Source organism: Cokeromyces recurvatus (assembly GCF_025118155.1).
Source record: "Cokeromyces recurvatus strain NRRL 2243 chromosome Unknown BX663scaffold_20, whole genome shotgun sequence".
Taxonomy (NCBI): domain Eukaryota; kingdom Fungi; phylum Mucoromycota; class Mucoromycetes; order Mucorales; family Mucoraceae; genus Cokeromyces; species Cokeromyces recurvatus.
The window spans coordinates 120,716-138,152 of NW_026251406.1; the positions used below are offsets into that span (position 1 = coordinate 120,716).

General features: G+C 32.1%; 10 protein-coding genes across 10 annotated transcripts; 4 read left to right on the forward strand and 6 right to left on the reverse strand.

Annotated features, from left to right (window-relative positions):
• The first annotated feature begins 236 nt into the window (after nt 1-236).
• BX663DRAFT_515699 (pyruvate carboxylase) lies at nt 237-4,356 on the forward strand. Its single transcript, XM_051528476.1, has 5 exons — nt 237-355; nt 460-558; nt 633-876; nt 975-2,291; nt 2,377-4,356. The coding sequence occupies exons 1-5, from the start codon at nt 263-265 to the stop codon at nt 4,161-4,163; spliced, it is 3,540 nt and encodes a 1,179-aa protein (XP_051380899.1). The 5' UTR covers nt 237-262; the 3' UTR covers nt 4,164-4,356.
• Nucleotides 4,357-4,599: 243 nt separating this feature from the next.
• On the reverse strand, nt 4,600-5,504 carry BX663DRAFT_515707 (pyridoxamine 5'-phosphate oxidase-domain-containing protein). Its single transcript, XM_051528477.1, has 5 exons — nt 5,342-5,504; nt 5,116-5,252; nt 4,890-5,039; nt 4,723-4,807; nt 4,600-4,622 (listed from the first exon to the last, which is right to left on the reverse strand). The coding sequence occupies exons 1-4, from the start codon at nt 5,484-5,486 to the stop codon at nt 4,751-4,753; spliced, it is 489 nt and encodes a 162-aa protein (XP_051380900.1). The 5' UTR covers nt 5,487-5,504; the 3' UTR covers nt 4,600-4,622; nt 4,723-4,750.
• Nucleotides 5,505-6,047: 543 nt separating this feature from the next.
• Nucleotides 6,048-7,420, forward strand: BX663DRAFT_515709 (activator of Hsp90 ATPase). Its single transcript, XM_051528478.1, has 5 exons — nt 6,048-6,112; nt 6,192-6,197; nt 6,270-6,460; nt 6,546-6,628; nt 6,720-7,420. Exons 1-5 carry the CDS (start codon nt 6,084-6,086, stop codon nt 7,380-7,382), a joined length of 972 nt encoding a protein of 323 aa, XP_051380901.1. The 5' UTR covers nt 6,048-6,083; the 3' UTR covers nt 7,383-7,420.
• A 262-nt stretch (nt 7,421-7,682) lies between these two features.
• BX663DRAFT_402668 (uncharacterized protein) lies at nt 7,683-7,844 on the reverse strand (the record flags this gene model as incomplete). Its single annotated transcript, XM_051522230.1, has 1 exon — nt 7,683-7,844. A coding segment is annotated over one exon (162 nt), but the record flags the coding sequence as incomplete, so codon positions are not given.
• Nucleotides 7,837-8,198, reverse strand: BX663DRAFT_515711 (uncharacterized protein; the record flags this gene model as incomplete). The annotated part of the gene is made up of 1 exon (XM_051528479.1): nt 7,837-8,198. A coding segment is annotated over exon 1 (211 nt), but the record flags the coding sequence as incomplete, so codon positions are not given.
• Nucleotides 8,199-9,869: 1,671 nt separating this feature from the next.
• Nucleotides 9,870-11,741, reverse strand: BX663DRAFT_475901 (Metallo-dependent phosphatase-like protein). The gene is made up of 4 exons (XM_051524252.1): nt 11,647-11,741; nt 10,896-11,591; nt 10,525-10,771; nt 9,870-10,469 (listed from the first exon to the last, which is right to left on the reverse strand). The coding sequence occupies exons 2-4, from the start codon at nt 11,514-11,516 to the stop codon at nt 9,946-9,948; spliced, it is 1,392 nt and encodes a 463-aa protein (XP_051380904.1). The 5' UTR covers nt 11,517-11,591; nt 11,647-11,741; the 3' UTR covers nt 9,870-9,945.
• Nucleotides 11,742-12,263: 522 nt separating this feature from the next.
• On the reverse strand, nt 12,264-13,436 carry BX663DRAFT_515715 (uncharacterized protein). The gene is made up of 3 exons (XM_051528480.1): nt 13,388-13,436; nt 13,249-13,325; nt 12,264-13,155 (listed from the first exon to the last, which is right to left on the reverse strand). Exons 1-3 carry the CDS (start codon nt 13,411-13,413, stop codon nt 12,539-12,541), a joined length of 720 nt encoding a protein of 239 aa, XP_051380905.1. The 5' UTR covers nt 13,414-13,436; the 3' UTR covers nt 12,264-12,538.
• A 480-nt stretch (nt 13,437-13,916) lies between these two features.
• On the reverse strand, nt 13,917-15,635 carry BX663DRAFT_457615 (S-adenosyl-L-methionine-dependent methyltransferase). Its single transcript, XM_051523886.1, has 5 exons — nt 15,070-15,635; nt 14,985-14,999; nt 14,841-14,925; nt 14,454-14,769; nt 13,917-14,356 (listed from the first exon to the last, which is right to left on the reverse strand). Exons 1-5 carry the CDS (start codon nt 15,240-15,242, stop codon nt 14,043-14,045), a joined length of 903 nt encoding a protein of 300 aa, XP_051380906.1. The 5' UTR covers nt 15,243-15,635; the 3' UTR covers nt 13,917-14,042.
• On the forward strand, nt 15,636-16,273 carry BX663DRAFT_515721 (ESSS subunit of NADH:ubiquinone oxidoreductase-domain-containing protein). The gene is made up of 3 exons (XM_051528481.1): nt 15,636-15,766; nt 15,976-16,073; nt 16,154-16,273. The coding sequence occupies exons 1-3, from the start codon at nt 15,644-15,646 to the stop codon at nt 16,233-16,235; spliced, it is 303 nt and encodes a 100-aa protein (XP_051380907.1). The 5' UTR covers nt 15,636-15,643; the 3' UTR covers nt 16,236-16,273.
• A 45-nt stretch (nt 16,274-16,318) lies between these two features.
• Nucleotides 16,319-16,976, forward strand: BX663DRAFT_515723 (BTB/POZ protein). The gene is made up of 3 exons (XM_051528482.1): nt 16,319-16,477; nt 16,564-16,612; nt 16,681-16,976. The coding sequence occupies exons 1-3, from the start codon at nt 16,357-16,359 to the stop codon at nt 16,820-16,822; spliced, it is 312 nt and encodes a 103-aa protein (XP_051380908.1). The 5' UTR covers nt 16,319-16,356; the 3' UTR covers nt 16,823-16,976.
• The last annotated feature ends 461 nt before the right edge of the window (nt 16,977-17,437 follow it).

The window sequence follows — 17,437 nt, forward strand, 5'->3', positions numbered from 1 at the left end:
TTCACTTTTATTAAAAATATATCTTCTTCTTCCCCCGGAAAAAAAATTTGTACGACGTGTTATGATGACACATGAAATCAGAAGTACTATTTTTTTTTTGTTTTTTCTCCCCGCAATTGCTGTCCCCCAGAATTGTTTCCCTGAGAAAAATAATTAAGCGATGATTTAAAGTTTACTACCATTGTAATAAAAGTAAAAAAAAAAAATGTCATTTTTCTTTTTTCTTTCTCTCTCTTCTTTTGTTGTGTTTTATTAATAATAAATGTCCCCTACTCGAGAACATTCTGTGGAAACTATTCGTAGAAATAGTGAAGTGATGGGCAACCTTCGCAAGTTGATGGTTGTAAACCGTGGCGTAAGATATCAAAAGAATATGATACATTAATATAGTCCTTTTTTTTTTTGAAAAAAAAAATAACCTTTATTATTATCACTTGGGTTGGGGGGGGGGAAATATAGGAAATTGCTTTAAGAGTGTTTCGTACAGCTCATGAACTTTCAATGAGATCTGTTGCTATCTTTTCTCATGAAGACAGACTATCCATGCATCGTTATAAGGTTTATAAATATATATAAATATTAGACCACGCATAAACAAAAACAAAGGCTGACATATATATTTGTTTGTATAGGCTGATGAATCATATCAAATTGGTGAAATAGGTCAGTTCACTCCTGTAGGTGCTTATTTAGCTCAAGATGAAATTGTTCGAATTGCAAAAGAACGTGGTGTATCCATGATTCATCCAGGTTACGGCTTTTTATCCGAAAATGCTGAATTTGCACGCAAAGTAGAAGCTGCTGGAATTACCTTTATTGGTCCTACACCTAATGTGATTGAAAGTTTGGGTGATAAAACTAAAGCAAGAGATATTGGTAAATATAATGATCCATTTTTTTTTTAAAGTTTTGTGTAAGACCGAGAAAATAATAATAACATTTTTTTTTTTTTTTGTGGTGTAAAAAATATATAGCTATGCAATGTCAAGTTCCTGTTGTTCCAGGTACACCAGGTCCTGTTAGTGAATTTAAACAAGCCAGAGAATTTATCAAGGAACATGGATTCCCAATCATCATTAAAGCTGCTATGGGTGGTGGTGGTCGAGGTATGCGTGTAGTTCGTGATGAAGCTTCACTTGAAGATGCCTTTCAAAGAGCCAAGTCAGAGGCACTCTCTGCCTTTGGAGATGGTACGGTCTTTATTGAACGATTCTTGGATAAACCTCGTCATATTGAAGTCCAATTGTTGGCTGATCGAGCTGGTAATGTAGTTCATCTCTTTGAACGTGATTGCTCTGTTCAACGTCGTCATCAAAAGGTAGTTGAGATTGCACCTGCTAAAAACTTGGATTCAAAAGTGCGTGAAGCGATTTTGAATGATGCTATCAAGATTGCAAGGGCCGTCAAGTATAAGAATGCGGGTACAGCCGAATTCTTGGTAGATAATCAAAACCGACACTATTTCATTGAAATTAACCCTCGTATTCAAGTTGAACATACAATCACAGAAGAAATCACGGGTATCGATATCGTTGCCGCACAAATACAGATCGCCGCTGGTGCTCTCCTGCCCCAGTTGGGTCTCACTCAACAACGTATTCGTCAACGTGGTTTTGCCATTCAATGTCGTGTCACGACCGAAGACCCCGAGAAGGGATTCCAACCTGATACAGGTAAGATTGAAGTCTATCGTTCCTCGGGTGGTAATGGTGTTCGTCTCGATGGCGGTGCTGGCTATGCAGGTGCTATCATCACACCCTTTTATGATTCCCTTTTAGTCAAAGTGACCTGTTCAGGCTCTACCTATGAAGTCGCTCGTCGTAAGATCGTCCGTGCTCTCGTTGAATTCCGTATTCGTGGTGTCAAGACCAATATCCCCTTCTTGCAACGTCTCTTGACCCACGATACCTTTATGAATGGTAACTGTTGGACGACCTTTATTGATGATACACCCGATTTGTTTAGATTGGTTCAATTCCAGAATCGTGCACAACGTATGTTGGGTTATTTAGGTGATGTGGTTGTGAATGGTTCCCAAATTAAGGGTCAGGTTGGGGAACCTAGTTTTAAGACCGAGATCCAAGTTCCTGTATTGTATGAAAGAGGTTCTGCTGATAATAAGGTACTCGATGTCTCTGTCCTACCTACTGAAGGGTGGCGCAAGATTTTGGTGGAACAAGGCCCCGAGGCATTTGCTAAAGCTGTACGTGCTTATCCCGGTGTTCTGGTTACTGATACAACTTGGAGAGATGCACATCAGAGTCTTTTAGCTACTCGTGTTAGAACTATTGGTAAGTTAAAAAGAAAAAAAAAAAAGGAAAAAGAAAAAAAAAAGGAATTAATCTAAATCATATACATATACATATATATATATAGATCTTCTTCGTATTGCTCCTACCACAGCACATGCATTTGCTAATGCTTTCTCACTCGAGTGCTGGGGCGGTGCTACCTTTGATGTTGCCATGCGATTCTTACACGAAGACCCCTGGGATCGTCTCGCAGCGCTTCGTAAATTAGTACCTAATATTCCCTTCCAGATGCTCTTAAGAGGAGCTAATGCAGTCGGTTATACCTCATATCCAGATAATGTCGTCTATGAATTCTGTGACAAGGCGGTCAAGTGTGGTATGGATATCTTCCGTATCTTTGATTCACTTAATTATGTTGAGAACATGAAATTGGGTATTGATGCCGTCAAGAAAGCAGGAGGTGTGGTTGAGGCCACGATTTGTTACACAGGGGATGTATCAGATCCTAATAAGCGCAAGTACAATTTGAAATATTATCTTGATTTAGCACAACAGTTAGTCAATGAGGGTATTCATATCTTGGGTATTAAGGACATGGCAGGATTGTTAAAGCCTAAGGCCGCCACATTATTAGTGAGTGTCCTACGTAAGAGATTCCCCGAGTTACCCATTCATGTTCATACCCATGATACAGCCGGTACAGGTGTAGCGTCCATGATGGCCGCAGCTGAGGCAGGTGCAGATATTGTCGATGTCGCTGTCGATGCCATGTCCGGTATGACCTCTCAACCTGCTATGGGGGCCATTGTGGCCGGCTTTGAACAGACCAACCTTGGAACTGGAATCCGTATGGAAAATGTACATGCCATCAACTCTTATTGGGAACAAGCCCGTTTATTGTACTCTTGCTTTGAGGCCAATGTGAGATCGACAGATTCTGGTGTCTATGACCATGAGATGCCCGGTGGACAATACACGAACTTGATGTTCCAAGCACAACAGTTAGGATTGGGTACACAATGGAATGCAATCAAAAGGGCTTACACAGAGGCCAATAAGTTATGTGGTGACGTCGTCAAGGTCACTCCTTCCTCCAAGGTCGTGGGTGATTTAGCTCAATTTATGGTCTCAAATAGTCTATCAGGCAAAGATGTAGAGGAGAGGGCCTCTACTCTATCTTTCCCAACCTCGGTTGTGGAATTCTTCCAAGGTTATCTGGGTCAACCCGTAGGTGGCTTCCCCGAGCCCTTAAGATCTCATATCATTCGTGACTTACCTCGTATCGATGGTAGACCTGGTGCCACCCTCCCGCCACTTGATATGGCTAAGCTCAAACAAGAATTGACTGAAAAATATGGTAGCAGTATTCGTGATTACGATGTTATCTCTGCAGCACTCTATCCCAAGGTCTTTGCTGAATACCGTGATATGGTCAATCAATATGGTGATCTCTCCGTTTTACCTACACGCTACTTTTTATGCAAACCAGAGATTAACGAAGAATTCCATGTAGAGATCGAGGAAGGTAAGACATTGATTATCAAGTTGTTGGCCGTTGGTCCCTTGAACAATAATGGTAAGCGAGATGTCTATTTCGAATTAAATGGTGAAGCACGTGTGGTTGGTATCGTGGATCGAAACTCGGCTGTTGAGGTTGTATCAAGAGAAAAGGCAAATGCATCCAATCCAGGAGACATTGGGGCTCCCATGTCTGGTGTAGTTGTTGAGGTAAGAGCTAAAGAAGGAGCTCATGTAAAGGCTGGTGATCCCATTGCCGTATTATCAGCAATGAAGATGGAGACTGTCGTTACTTCTCCTGTTGCTGGTAAAGTAGAACGTGTTGCTGTCCAAGAAGGTGACTCATTAAGTTCTGGTGATTTAGTAGCTAAGATTGTTAAAGAAGATGTTTAAAAAAAGAAAACAAAACAAAAGAAAAGGATATTTATTTTTTATATCATAAGGGAAAAAAAAAAAAGAAGATTTTTTTTTCTATTGTGTACACTTGTCTTTTTATCTATATAAACTTATACATACTTTTACTATTTTTAACAAATACATGTTGCGTCGTTTTATAAATAAATATATACACATATATGCATTTGTATTTATACATATTGGTCTTAAATTTCTAATCTGAAAGAGCTTTTTTTTTATTTTTATTTTTAATCAGTTTGAAAAAAAAAAAAAAATACACATAATAAAATTAATTCATATAAACTAATTACGAAGAATAGAGTAAGACTCGTATTTTTTTTTGGTTTTTTTACACGTCTTTTAATAATATAAGTATATGCTCTATGAGTTCTGATACAGATCCAGAGGTATCCAGCCAATATAATTTAATCCACCAAACCCACCTACATAATATATCTTTTGTACATGGAATTCATAAAAATGGAAATCAGAAAATGAATACCTTTACAAAAAGAAAAAAAAAAGAAAAAGAAAAGAAAAATTATGTATACTATACTACTACTTGTGCTTGTTTGTATTATTTCTTACCATAATTTAGCTTCAGGATGGGTGCTTGCGAAACATGACATAGCCGATTGAGTCTATAAATATTAAATAGACTCAACATCACATGTGGCAAGGAGAGGAGTTTTACATAATATATAAATATGTGTATTTATATACCTTGGACTTGGGAACTCTAGTTATATTTCCAAATAATGTAAATCTAGGCTGTTGAATAGGTGTTGTTGGATAAGGTTCATTATAATCTTTTAAGGCAGTAATAGTAAATGCTACTTTATTCATTTGATAATGCATATTCCTTGTACTCAACTATATATATATATATATATAATGACTCACTCTATAAGAGATAAGAATAGTCATGTATTATTACAATGTACACTACCTGCAAATCAGACAGATAAAGTAATAGGTTACCATGAGGCGTACATTTATCACTATAGTATTCCATAATACCAAATGGATATCCATCGAGTTCCTCGGATATAGATTTGTCCATTAAAGTCAACAAATGTCCTCGGCCTTTTAAAAGGTAAAGTAAATAACAAAAAAAAAAAAAAAAAAAAAAAAAAAAAAGAAAAAAGTAAATTCAAATGAACTGACTTATTTACCAGAATCTGATAAAACTCTTCTACACAATTTAGCAGCTTTTTCAATAGATTGATGTACATTTATTATAATTTCATCATTACTTGATACAAGAAATAATAAAACTACAAGTGTGAATAATATTATTTGAAAAAGTACTTTTGTCATAGTGGTGTGAAAAAAAAAAGAGAGAACAAGAAAGAAAACAATGTGATAGTAGTAAGTTAATATGAGTTTATTAAATCTCCACGGAGGAGTTTTATCCAATCAAACCGCTTGTACACTTCTATATGCATAAATCTGTTGTTATTCTTGAAAACAGTATATTAAAAACAAAGGACTCAAAAGCTTTGCTCCTCTTCATCTTTATTTCCTAATTGGGAAGGACATAACTTAGAGAGAGAGAGTGTGTGTGTGTTTGTGTGTGATTTATATTGAGTCTCTTTTATTTGAGCATATTTTGATAATATCAGTATTTAAACCAGTATTCTTCTTCTTTAAAAAAAAGAAAAGTTCATTCTGTGTATAATTATACTTCCTGACTAGCAGTCAGTTATTCATTTAAAGTAACAGTTTAATATTGAATGATGTACTATTATCATGATGATAAAACTTCGAGAAAGCTTTATTTCTTTTTTTTTTTAAATGCAGCCAAGCGATCCATTTGTTGTGACTTGTAAAATCAGTCATTTTACTACAACAAATTCCATAAATTTCCAAAACGATTTTTTTTTCTTTGAATTTCTTTATCAAATAAAAGTGACAATGTCTAACTGGAAGAACGTCAACAACTGGTAAATGATACATAAGACGAAAAAAATAATAATAAGAAAACTTCGGCTAACATATTTTTATTATTTTTTTTTATATTAGGCACTGGTAAGTAGTTTGAACCAAAATACGAAAAAGATAAAAAAAAAAATCAATTGTAATAAAACATAAAAAAAAAAGGGTCAACAAAAACTGTTTGAAATGGGCACAAAAATGGTTTACTGAACAATTAGTTGGACTTGAAGCTGAAAAGGATGGTAACAAGGCTTCCATTTCCAAAATGGTTGACTGTTCTGGTGATGTTGACTTGAATCAAAGAAAGGGAAAGATTATTACCATCTACGATGTTGCTTTAAGATTGAATTGGAAAGGTAAGAGGCGATTAGTGTTATAAAAAAAAAAAGAGAACTGCAACAGCAAGTTAGTTAACTTTATCCCAAAAAAATAAAAAAATAGGTACTCTTGCTGATGATACCGAAGTTACTGGCTCTATTGAAATTCCTGAAATTGCCCATGATACTGATGCTGATGATTTTGTTGTAAGTAATATAATATAAATAAGCTATATATAAGGGAGGAAAAACACACACGCACGCACAAGAATTTTGCTTTTAACGTTTTTATATGTAGTTTAATATTTCTATTTTTGATGAAAGCAATGAAAAGCAAGTGATGAAGGAAGTCATTCGTAAAGGTTTGGTTCCTTTAATCAAACAAAAGTTTGAAGCTTTTAGTCCTGCTATGATTAAGGAGAACTGTGATGACGTTTATATCGAGTCTTCACAAATGGGAGTTCCTACACCTCCTCGTATGGCCAGTCCTACGGTCAAGGCCAATGCCAACACGACTGCTCACACTACATCTACTCCAGCTACAACAGCCAAGGTGCTTAACACAACCTCTATCAATGATCAAGAAGAATTTCAGACATCGGCTCATGAACTCTACTTGACTTTGACAGATGCTCAACGTGCTTCTATTTGGTCACGTGGACATGTCAAGCTTGAACCCAAAGTAGGAGCCAAGTTTGAGCTCTTTAACGGTAATGTGACAGGTGAAATTCTTGAACTCGAGCCTGATAAAAAGATTGTAAAAAATTGGAGACTTCGATCATGGCCTCAAGGTCATTATTCAAAGGTTACACTTGAGTTTGTACAAGGAAGTGAATCTGTTTTATTAAAGATCAATCAAACTGGTATTCCTATTGGTGAAGAAGAATTAACAATGAAGAATTGGAATGGTTACTACTGGAAGGCTATCAAATCTGCTTTTGGATATGGCGTTAATTTTTAGAAAATTTTATTAATAAATATTGAGTTCTATTAGTATAATTTGCTTAGAGGGAAAAAAAAAAAGATGAGGCGAGAGGAGGGAGAGAGAAAGGGGCATATAATTACATAAGCATAATAAAGGAAGGAGAGAGAGAGAGATAACGAAGAAGAAGAAGAAGAATAAGAAAAAAAAAAGGAAAGAAGATATGTATACATATACAAATTTGTCCATTCTCTTTACTACTTATAAATTTCGATATCTTCTTTTTCCCATAGCTTTCATAGTTTGTACTTGATGACTATACCTACATTGATCATCTAGACGTAAATGGCGTTTAAGAGCATCTGTGCGTGAAAAGGCCTTTTGGCAGCAAGGACAATCATAAGGTTTATCACCTGTATGAACACGAATATGTCTTTGTAAATCATGTTTACGTGTAAAAGAACGATGACAGAAAGTACATGAAAATGGACGTTGTTCAGTTATAGTAGTTGCATATAATTTTTTCCTTGTTGTTGTTACACTAAAAGAGCTTTCTTCTTGTTGTTGTTGTTGCTGTTGTTGCTGCTGCTGTTGCGGTAAGTCATCATCTGATAATAAGGGGAAGGACTCCTCAGAAGAAGAGTCATCAATGATAATAAAAGGTGATGAAAAATAAGAGATTGTTTCTTGTATAGACCATACATCTTGATTAAGATAATCCATATTAGAAAAGGATAAATAAGTGATACCATGATGATGAGTTTCAATTGATTCTTCTTCTTGTTTCATATTCAATAAAAAGACTTCTTTATTATCTGTCATTAATAAATAACAAGAAGGACAAGAACAATGCATATTATATATAAATATAAAAGAAAGGAGATAATAAAAGACTTGTCTTTATTATTATTATAGTTGTTTACACACACACCTTTTTTTTTTAAAAAAAAAAAAGGGGTTAAAGTGATTATACACCTTTTTCTCAAAATGATGTTGCACTGAAAAATTTTGTGTTGACGTGTTTTTTCTTATGTCGTGTTTATTGAAAAAATGTCGTCGCATTTATGGAAAAAGTGATGGCGCATTTATTGAAAAAAATAATATAAAAAACGAAAAATAAATTTACGTACTTGCATAAAGAATCTTTGGAAAAGAAAAAAAAAATGGACGTTAGTATATATACATGTATACGATTAAAGAAGAATTTTATTTAAAAAATTAAAAAAAAAATGACCAATGAGCACATAGCATTTATATATGTTGTTTTGCCCTGGTCAGATCGCTATGAAAAAAAAAAGGAAAGAAAACCCCTTTTGGGATAAAAGGGAAAATGTTGAAATGTATGAATGTATTAATTGGTATGGTTGATTTTTTTTTGGCATAATTAATTTTGGGGAAACTTGAAATAAATTTTTGATACAAAGTGAATTTTTATTTTGGATGAAATATGTAAGAAAAGATAAAATATAATGGTAACATCTACTTTAAGTCTAGTTATTTGAAGGATACGGACTATATCAATCATATTCAAATAGATAGCAAGGTCTCTGTTGTAAAGATGATATTCAAATCTTGAAGCAGTACAAATAGTTTTGCGGCAGTCTTGATCGGTACATCTATAATCAAATACACCAAGAAATTCTTACGAGTGGTAGAGGCTACAAAACACGAATTAAAAAAGAAATAATCAATAGATAGACAAAAGTAATAAGTACAGTGGTATAGATGAGTTTTTAAAAAGGAAAGGAAAAGAATAGAACAAGATAAAATACTTCAAAACCGTTTAATATGTTTATTAAGAGTTAAAGTTATACATATTAAAATTAAAACGAATTATTAGCATTATATATGCATTTATATATAAAAGAAGACATATTATTATTGTATAATACAACTGATTTAACAGCTATGATAATATACTGATAAAGATATAATAAGACAAAAGAATAGCATGTGTTATAAAAGTAAAGAGATTTATTCAATAAAGCTTAATGTATTTAACTGTACGTTATGATATTACTCAATAATAGACATTGTAAAGTAGATACATATAAATATAATATTTTATTCTTGATGTGATGATAGAGCATAGACAATCAATTACACGTTAGATTATAATCATACGCTATATATCCTCTCAGGCAGTATAGCATGGTATAGTATAGCATGGTATAGTATAGTATGGTATAGTATGGTATAGTACTGCATATATACGTGTGTATAGACCTAATCCCCCGCAATAACACAAGATATAACTTTTACGGTCATGGTAGCATTTCCCATAAGATACAATAACTGTATAAACGCTTATTTTAGGAATAGTGATAAACAATGGAAATTGATATAAGAAATATAATCCCCCTTCTTTTCTTTTTTATCTTTGATTTCCATAAATGCAACACTTTTTTTTTTTTTTTTTTTAGGGGTGTGATATATCCACTAACGACTGCTACTATTTTATACAAATTGAACCAATCAAATTGAAAGGAATATCATTATTCATATATGGGGCGTAAAATAAACTTCTTTTTTGTTTTAACCAAGTATTGCTTAATTTATTAATGATTACAAATTTTTTAGTGAAAAGAATAATACGGGAATATTACTTTTTAGCAAGAGGATGATCGGATGGTGTTAATAATTCAAAACTACATAATAGTTCTTCATTGACGCTCATGATGGCACCAAAATTATCAAATTCACCACAGTAATTAGGAGCGCTAAAGACAGTCACCAGTGTTCTTTCATTAAAGAATTGATAGCCATCTTCAACTACCATGTGTGCTCTACAAACTAAATCCAAATCAAACTTACTTAGAAATTCATTAATCACTTTTTTACCGAAACAGTAAGAGACACCACGTTCATTATCTTCCCAATCGACAGTAATATCAGCAGGATCCGACCATAAAAGATCATTGAGAAGACCATAGTCGGGCACATCAGTAGGTCGTTGAATGTTACGGATATCATCCATACTATGAAGTGAAGGTGAAAGACCTCCATGAACACAAAAGATTTTTCCAGCTACAAGACCTGCTATAGGTAATGTATTAAAGACATCGACAAATGTTCTCCACATTTTAGGACTCAAACGACGTTTACATTCATCATAAAAGCCATATACTAATCATGGATATAAAGTTAATGAGTTGCCATTTCTTTTTCTTCTTAAAATTACCTTTTGTTACATTAGCTGATTCATGGTTTCCTCGTAATATAAAAAAATTCTCAGGATATTTAATTTTATAACACAATAATAATAGAAATGTTTCAAGGCTTTGTTTTCCACGATCCACATAATCACCTAAAAACAAGTAATTGGAAGCAGGTGGGAATCCACCCATTTCAAATAATCGTAATAAATCTGTATATTGACCATGTGTATCTCCCACAATCTTGACAGGTGCTGATAATTCTAACAAAGACTATATATATGTATATAAATATATAAATGTATATATATATATATATATCATGTAGAGTCATATCAACATGAGTACTATTCTTTACATATGTATATATATATATATATTTATATTTATCACTTACAGGTTGGCTTAAAAAGATTTCCATAGCAGCACGACAAATAGCAGTAACTTCTGAATTTTTTAAACAAAGTTGTTTGGGTACCTTTGAAAGATAGCCTGCGTCTAATAAACGTCGAATATAATCATCAATTTGATTAAGAACAGATATGGGTGTTATACTGGTCATTGAGCTCACTGTGAGTTGATTCATAGAACTCACAGTAAGCTGATTATTATCATCTACATCTAATGATGGTTTTTGAAGTGGTGGCCAAAAATCAGATTGTGCTAAAAGTTTATGTTGCTGTGGATTAGCTACTTTGCCCATATAAGCATCACGTGAAGCAACTGTATCTTCATTCTCATTTTCGTTAGTAGACTTGCTGATAGGATAATCTGGATTCAGTTGTGATAAAGCCGAATTCGAAATTTGTTGTTGTTGTTGTTGTTGATTACGGGGATGATGAGAAGATGTAATGAGAATAGAATTAAGAGATTGAGCTGTATTCACACTATATTCATTATCATTCGAAGGAAGATCTAAACGTGGTACTGAAAGTCGTTGTGGTGTGACATCTTTTGCACTACTAGAAGCTGCACGTTTATTTTTTTTACTCTTTTTTTTAGAAATTGAATTACCCATTACAAAGAAGAATAATAAAAAAAAAAGGAAATTAAAATTTTTTGAAATAACAATAAGAAAAGGTAAATCTAATGACTTGGAACCACATTATTATTATTATTATTTATTTTGGCGGGAATGTAATACATACCACTAGATGCACACCATTTTATGCAACAAAATGAATAAAAAGGAAATTTTCTAAAATAGAAGAATAGCTATTTTTTTTTTTTTTTTTTTTTTTTTGAGTCAACCCTTCTTCATAATAAAGCTCTTTTATATAGCGACGACTCGTATAATCCACAACTGGAACATATCAATAAAGATTGCTATTTATATTATGTCTTGATAATAATAGTATAATAAAGCCAATTTTATCAAACTATACGTAATATTTCAAACTATTTAAAAAAGATCTGATTAAATTTAATATTTCTTCAAGTAAATAAAAACTGTTCAAGTGGTGGAATTATCTAACTCCATAGTAGACTATCACACGTCAAAGGAGTAATAAGTAATGATACATATATAAGACCCATTATTAGAAAATAGTGCAAACCATATTAGAAGAAGAAGAAGCAAGCAAGCAAATGAAAACATCATTTAAATCAAGAACCCTTTTATATATAGTCATGCATAAATTAAGTGTGAATTCAATCCATATTCCTCAATAAAAGCTTAAAAGGAGGAGGAAGGGAAAGCAATTCTATAGATTAGAAAGCATCATGACGATAGTGTTGTAGTAATAGCTGAAAAATAGATATTTGTATACAAATCTATAAAAAGAATTCTTAAATACTGCTTATTACAACAGTGAAAATTACTTGTGATTGGCTTTTTAAAAAAAAAAATAGTGTTGTATAACAACAACAATTATGCTTTATAGTGTCACATCTATGCGCTTACTATGCAACTTTGTATATATACGCGTATTTTAATTACTATGTAAAATCTGGTATTTTCTAAATTTAAACAAATAAAAATTATTTTTAGAAAATTACATGTCTGAAACCATTGTTTTATTAAAGAATTTTTTTTTCTTTTCAGTTCTTGACAGCGACATGGTTATATGAAATAGATCTTGGTGGTATATAAGGTGGATTATTATTATTGTTATTATTAGAATAATAATAAGTATATAATGGTGCTGCAGTTGACTTGTATGATTGAAATTCAGTATTAGCAGTCATGTAGTAGTAGTGTTGTTGTTGTTGTTGGTATTGCATTCTTGCTGTATAGGAAATTAAGATATTTGAAATTAAAACTTGTTCTCTTAATGGTCGTTTATAATCTGATAATTTCATAAAAGACAATTCACAAATCATTCTTTCTATTGGTAAAGGATATCTTTTAGGTAAAGTGGGTATCAATGTTGGTTCCTCAGGTAGAAGTGATTCTGTAGATGATTTTTTAGATAATGATTTTTTATGAAATAGTCCAGTTAACCAAGAAGAAGAAGAAGACTTTTTTAATGAAGGCTTTTCTGCTGCTGTAGTAGTTGTCGTTGTCGCTGCTGTAGTAGTTGTCGTTGTCGCTGCTGTAGTAGTTGTCGTTGCCGCTGTCGTTGCCGCTGTCGTTGTTGCTGTCGTTACCGCTATCGTTGCCGCTGTCGTTGTCTTTTTTAATTCGTTCTTTTTTTGATTCGTTGATTCCTCCTCTTCTGTAAAAAATGAAGAATAAGACATTGTCGATAATAAAGATTTCCTCTTCCTTCGTCCTCTTCTCCTTATTACATTTGTATTAATTAACGCACTTAAATTCTGTTCTCCACCATTTGTTTCTATCCAATGTTCAAATTCACTTGGAACAATTTGTGTAATTTTTTTATTACTAAAAGAAATAAACAAACGTTTAATTTTGAAAGATATAATCGTTTATCACCCAGCGCATACCTTCTTAATGGTTGCCCATAAGTCATTCTATATTAACAAGTTAGAAAACAAAACAAAACAAAACAAAAAAAAGATGAATAGATAAAACAAATAAAATTTATTCATTTAAAATATGACAGTTTTTTTTTAACATAAAAATTAAAAACTCCCCTTTCTTTTTTAATTTTAATTTACTCAAGATTATGTGCTGTTGTAGAATATAGAAAGAAAGATGGACAAGAGTAGTGAAAATGAAGACTCTTTTCTTTTGAGTCTTGCCTTTATTTAATACATTTAAATAAAATCACTTTTTAATATATAAAGTCTTGCTGTTGTTGTTGTTGTGAATAATAGATGCTACTAAAATATGTACTACTACTTTAAAATCAGACAATCTTCAGGTTGTTATTTTCAGATCAATTTAGGTTAAACTTTAGGGATTTAAAATCTTTCTACAAAGAAAGAAAATATCGCGATTTGAATGATAAATAATATTATACACGTATTTTTACTTTGTTTAGAAAATAAAATAAAATATATCTGACTAAAAAATAAAATAAAATAAAATACAATAAAATAAAATAAAAGGCTGTTATAGGGCTTGACACTATGACTGCTTTGTTTCAATTACAAATAAAAAGTAAAATTAAAATAAAACTTCCCTCATATATATTTTTTATTTAAATGCATAGATAAGTCTAAATCGAGTTGAGATATGTCCTGTTTCCACTTCTTCAAATGCTAATTTTAAATTATCTTCATAGATTTCATTTGTAACAAAAGGAACTAGTTCAGTGACCATCACTTTAACAGCAGGTAAAGCTAATTTCTGAATAGCTAAATATATTTCACCATTAAGTCCACCCCATGTGCCAATAGGTACATCATAATCTATTTCCTTGATATCTTTATAACCTGCCTCTTTTAGGAATCTTGCAATTTTATCAGCAATAAATGAATCCATATTTCTAGATGATAACGCCTTGTCAACTTTTTTTTTTTTTTTTTTTTTTTTTTTTTTTTAATAAAAATATTATTTGCCTGGTTAAGGATTGAAAATCATATTTATTTATTTTTTTTTACTTACTCCATGTATTCATATTCTTAAACGCAGGTCCTCCATTCTTGTATTCATTCACAAGTTCTAATATTTCAATAGATCCGCCTGGTTTTAAAATACGCTTCATTTCTTGAATTGACCATAGATATTGATCCAAGGGGAATCCCATAACCAAGAAACGTTGAAAGACAAAGTCAAAGGAATCATCTTCAAATTGACTCAAGCCAGTTGTGCCTGCATTCAATATCTTGAATGTGACATTTGAGGGAAGGTCTTGATTGATAAAGACATCTGCCATATCTATACCGATGAATTCAGAGTTAGGGTAAAGACGTGCCATATCCTATTTTCAGAAACACAACAAGTCTTTTAACATTGTGTAATGTAATGTATGTATTTATATCTATCCTTTACCAAACTCCACCAGCCAGGGCCACAACCAATATCTAGAACACGAATACCTTGCACTAGCTTTTCATGAATAGGCGATTTAAATAAACTAAATGAAAAATAAATAAATAAATGATGTATATAAAAAAGCTTCTACTTTCATTTTACCCTTCAATAACAAGTCTACGATAATAATAATAAATGAATACAAAACAATACAAAAAAAAATTCCTTTTATATAATCATCACTTACTTCCATAATTCATGGTTTAGCTTTAATCGATCCACTTCAGTTTGATCACTGGGCAAAATATAGGCTACATCTTGATCATTCGCAAGTCGACGTCCATTTTTCCATTCAAAGGAAATCGTTTCTTCTTCTTTCGAATTTTGAATTTGGCTCTTATGTGTGATATCAGAGTACATTGTGTGTTTTAAAGAAGAAATAAATGCTTTACGATGATTGCCTCTTTATATACATTTATGTATTCTATGTTTTCTTTATTCATGATGGACTGTCAAAAGATGTTATCTTATTGGTCAGTTTGATGAATAGACCTGCATTGGTTGTTCCCTAATAGTCATGAAGGCTGTTGCTCCTCCCCCTTTCTTTTTATAATTTTTGTTCTTGTTCTCTCCCCCCCCCCACAATTTTATGGCGGATAATAAAAATATATACATCTATAATATGACATCATTTTCAGTATCTTAAATAAAGCGAAGGAGGGGGGGGATGTCTCCGAACAAGTGGCATGAGTGGTGTGTTTCCAATTATGTGGGGGACAATTTACAGATCTTGCTCTTTTTTTTTATAATCTTACAAATACATGATGATTACAAAAATCCTTAGTCGTTCATCTCGACTTGCTACAGCTCGACCCATGTTACGTCGTGGTGGACATGGTACACCTTCTTATAATGAACCTGGAGGATATCTTTTCAACGAAAAAGTAATGCCAATAAATAAAAAAAAAAGAAATTTCAATTATTCTTCCACTCTTTATACAGCACATTATCACAAAAAAAAAAAAAATTATACACTCTCTTTTTTTCTTTTTTTTTTTTTTTCTATTCATCCAATGCATAAAATTGAAATTTTACCATCTTTTGATTAAAAAAAAACGATGATTACTTACAAAAGATGTGCTTTTTTCTATAGGTTCGTGTTAAAGAAGATTGGGAAGATATTTATTATGTCGGCATGGGCGGTGGATTTCTGTTGATAGCCGTCGCTTTATATTACAAACCTGATACCAGGTAAAATACATGGTTATGTTATATATATATAAATGTGTGTGTATGTGTATTCATATAAAAATATTTTTTTTTCCTTTTAGCGTTGTCACTTGGGCGAAAAAAGAAGCTGAAAAGTCATTAAAAGAAAAGGGAATTAGTCTTGACTATAAAAAGACTGCATAAAACTATTTAATTTAATAAATTTCTCTTTCCTCTCTCTATTTTTTTTTTTTCTTTCTCTCTATAGATAACACTTTTTTTTTTTTTTTTTTTTACTTTTTTTTTTTTGTTTTTTTATTTGGAAATGTCGAGTGAAGAAGAATCAGAATATGTAAAGCTTATTAGTGGTGATGGCTTTGAATTCATTATTCATCGCGAAGCTGCTATACGTTCTGGCACTATCAAAAATATGCTTTGTGGTCCAGGTATTATAACAATAATCGATGAAAGGAGAGGGGGGGGAGGGAAAAGAAAAAGAAAATGGGATGATAAAGTAACAATGCTCTTCAAGTCCAATTTAGAGAATCAGTCGATAATGAAATTACTTTTCGAGACATAAAGTAGGATAAACCTAATCTCTACTACTACTACTAATGATAATAATAGATACTCATTTAAATTGAAATAGGGCTGTTATATTGGATATCGTTTGTCAATATCTTTATTATAAATGGAATTATGAAGGTTCAACTACGGAAATTCCTGAATTTAAAGTTGATCCAGAACTTGTATTAGAAACTCTCATGACAGCTGATTTCCTTGAATGTTAGCAGTTTATTGAAATAGATGTGACAAAAAAAAAAGGAGGAATGAAAGAATTATTTTATTTCAAAAATCAATAAATAATGTAGTGACAAATTACACATTGTAGCGAACTTTAATCATTCATTTCAATTGTCATTTTCAACAGCCTTTTTTTTTTTTTAAGGGATAAATGATGTAGTGTTCTTATAGGTAGTTATAAGAGCTTCTTCTTGTTTTGAATTATGCGTAATCCAAATACACGCATGAGCTTACCAGCCATCATGTTTATTTAGAATCGAAAGCTAATGTTGGTTCTATGTAATTATAGATTGACGATGAATATAACTTCCGCCTTTTATTAGTATAGTCTACATTATTGCTTTCTAAAAAAAAATGTTGCGATAAATTCCACTCCTTGATGAAATCATCAAAATGCTATGTTTATTTTTATTATTATTATTATTATTATTAAAAAAAAAAAGCATAATGTTTGATCCTCTCAGAAAAAAAGCTAGGAAACTAAATGATATACATGATCTGTAAATGCTCTGATAAATAGGTTATTTCTCCTGCTCTCAAAACAAAAAGAGATGTGTCCCTTATTTTTAAGGTGATATCTTTAAATAGACCATCTTACTTCC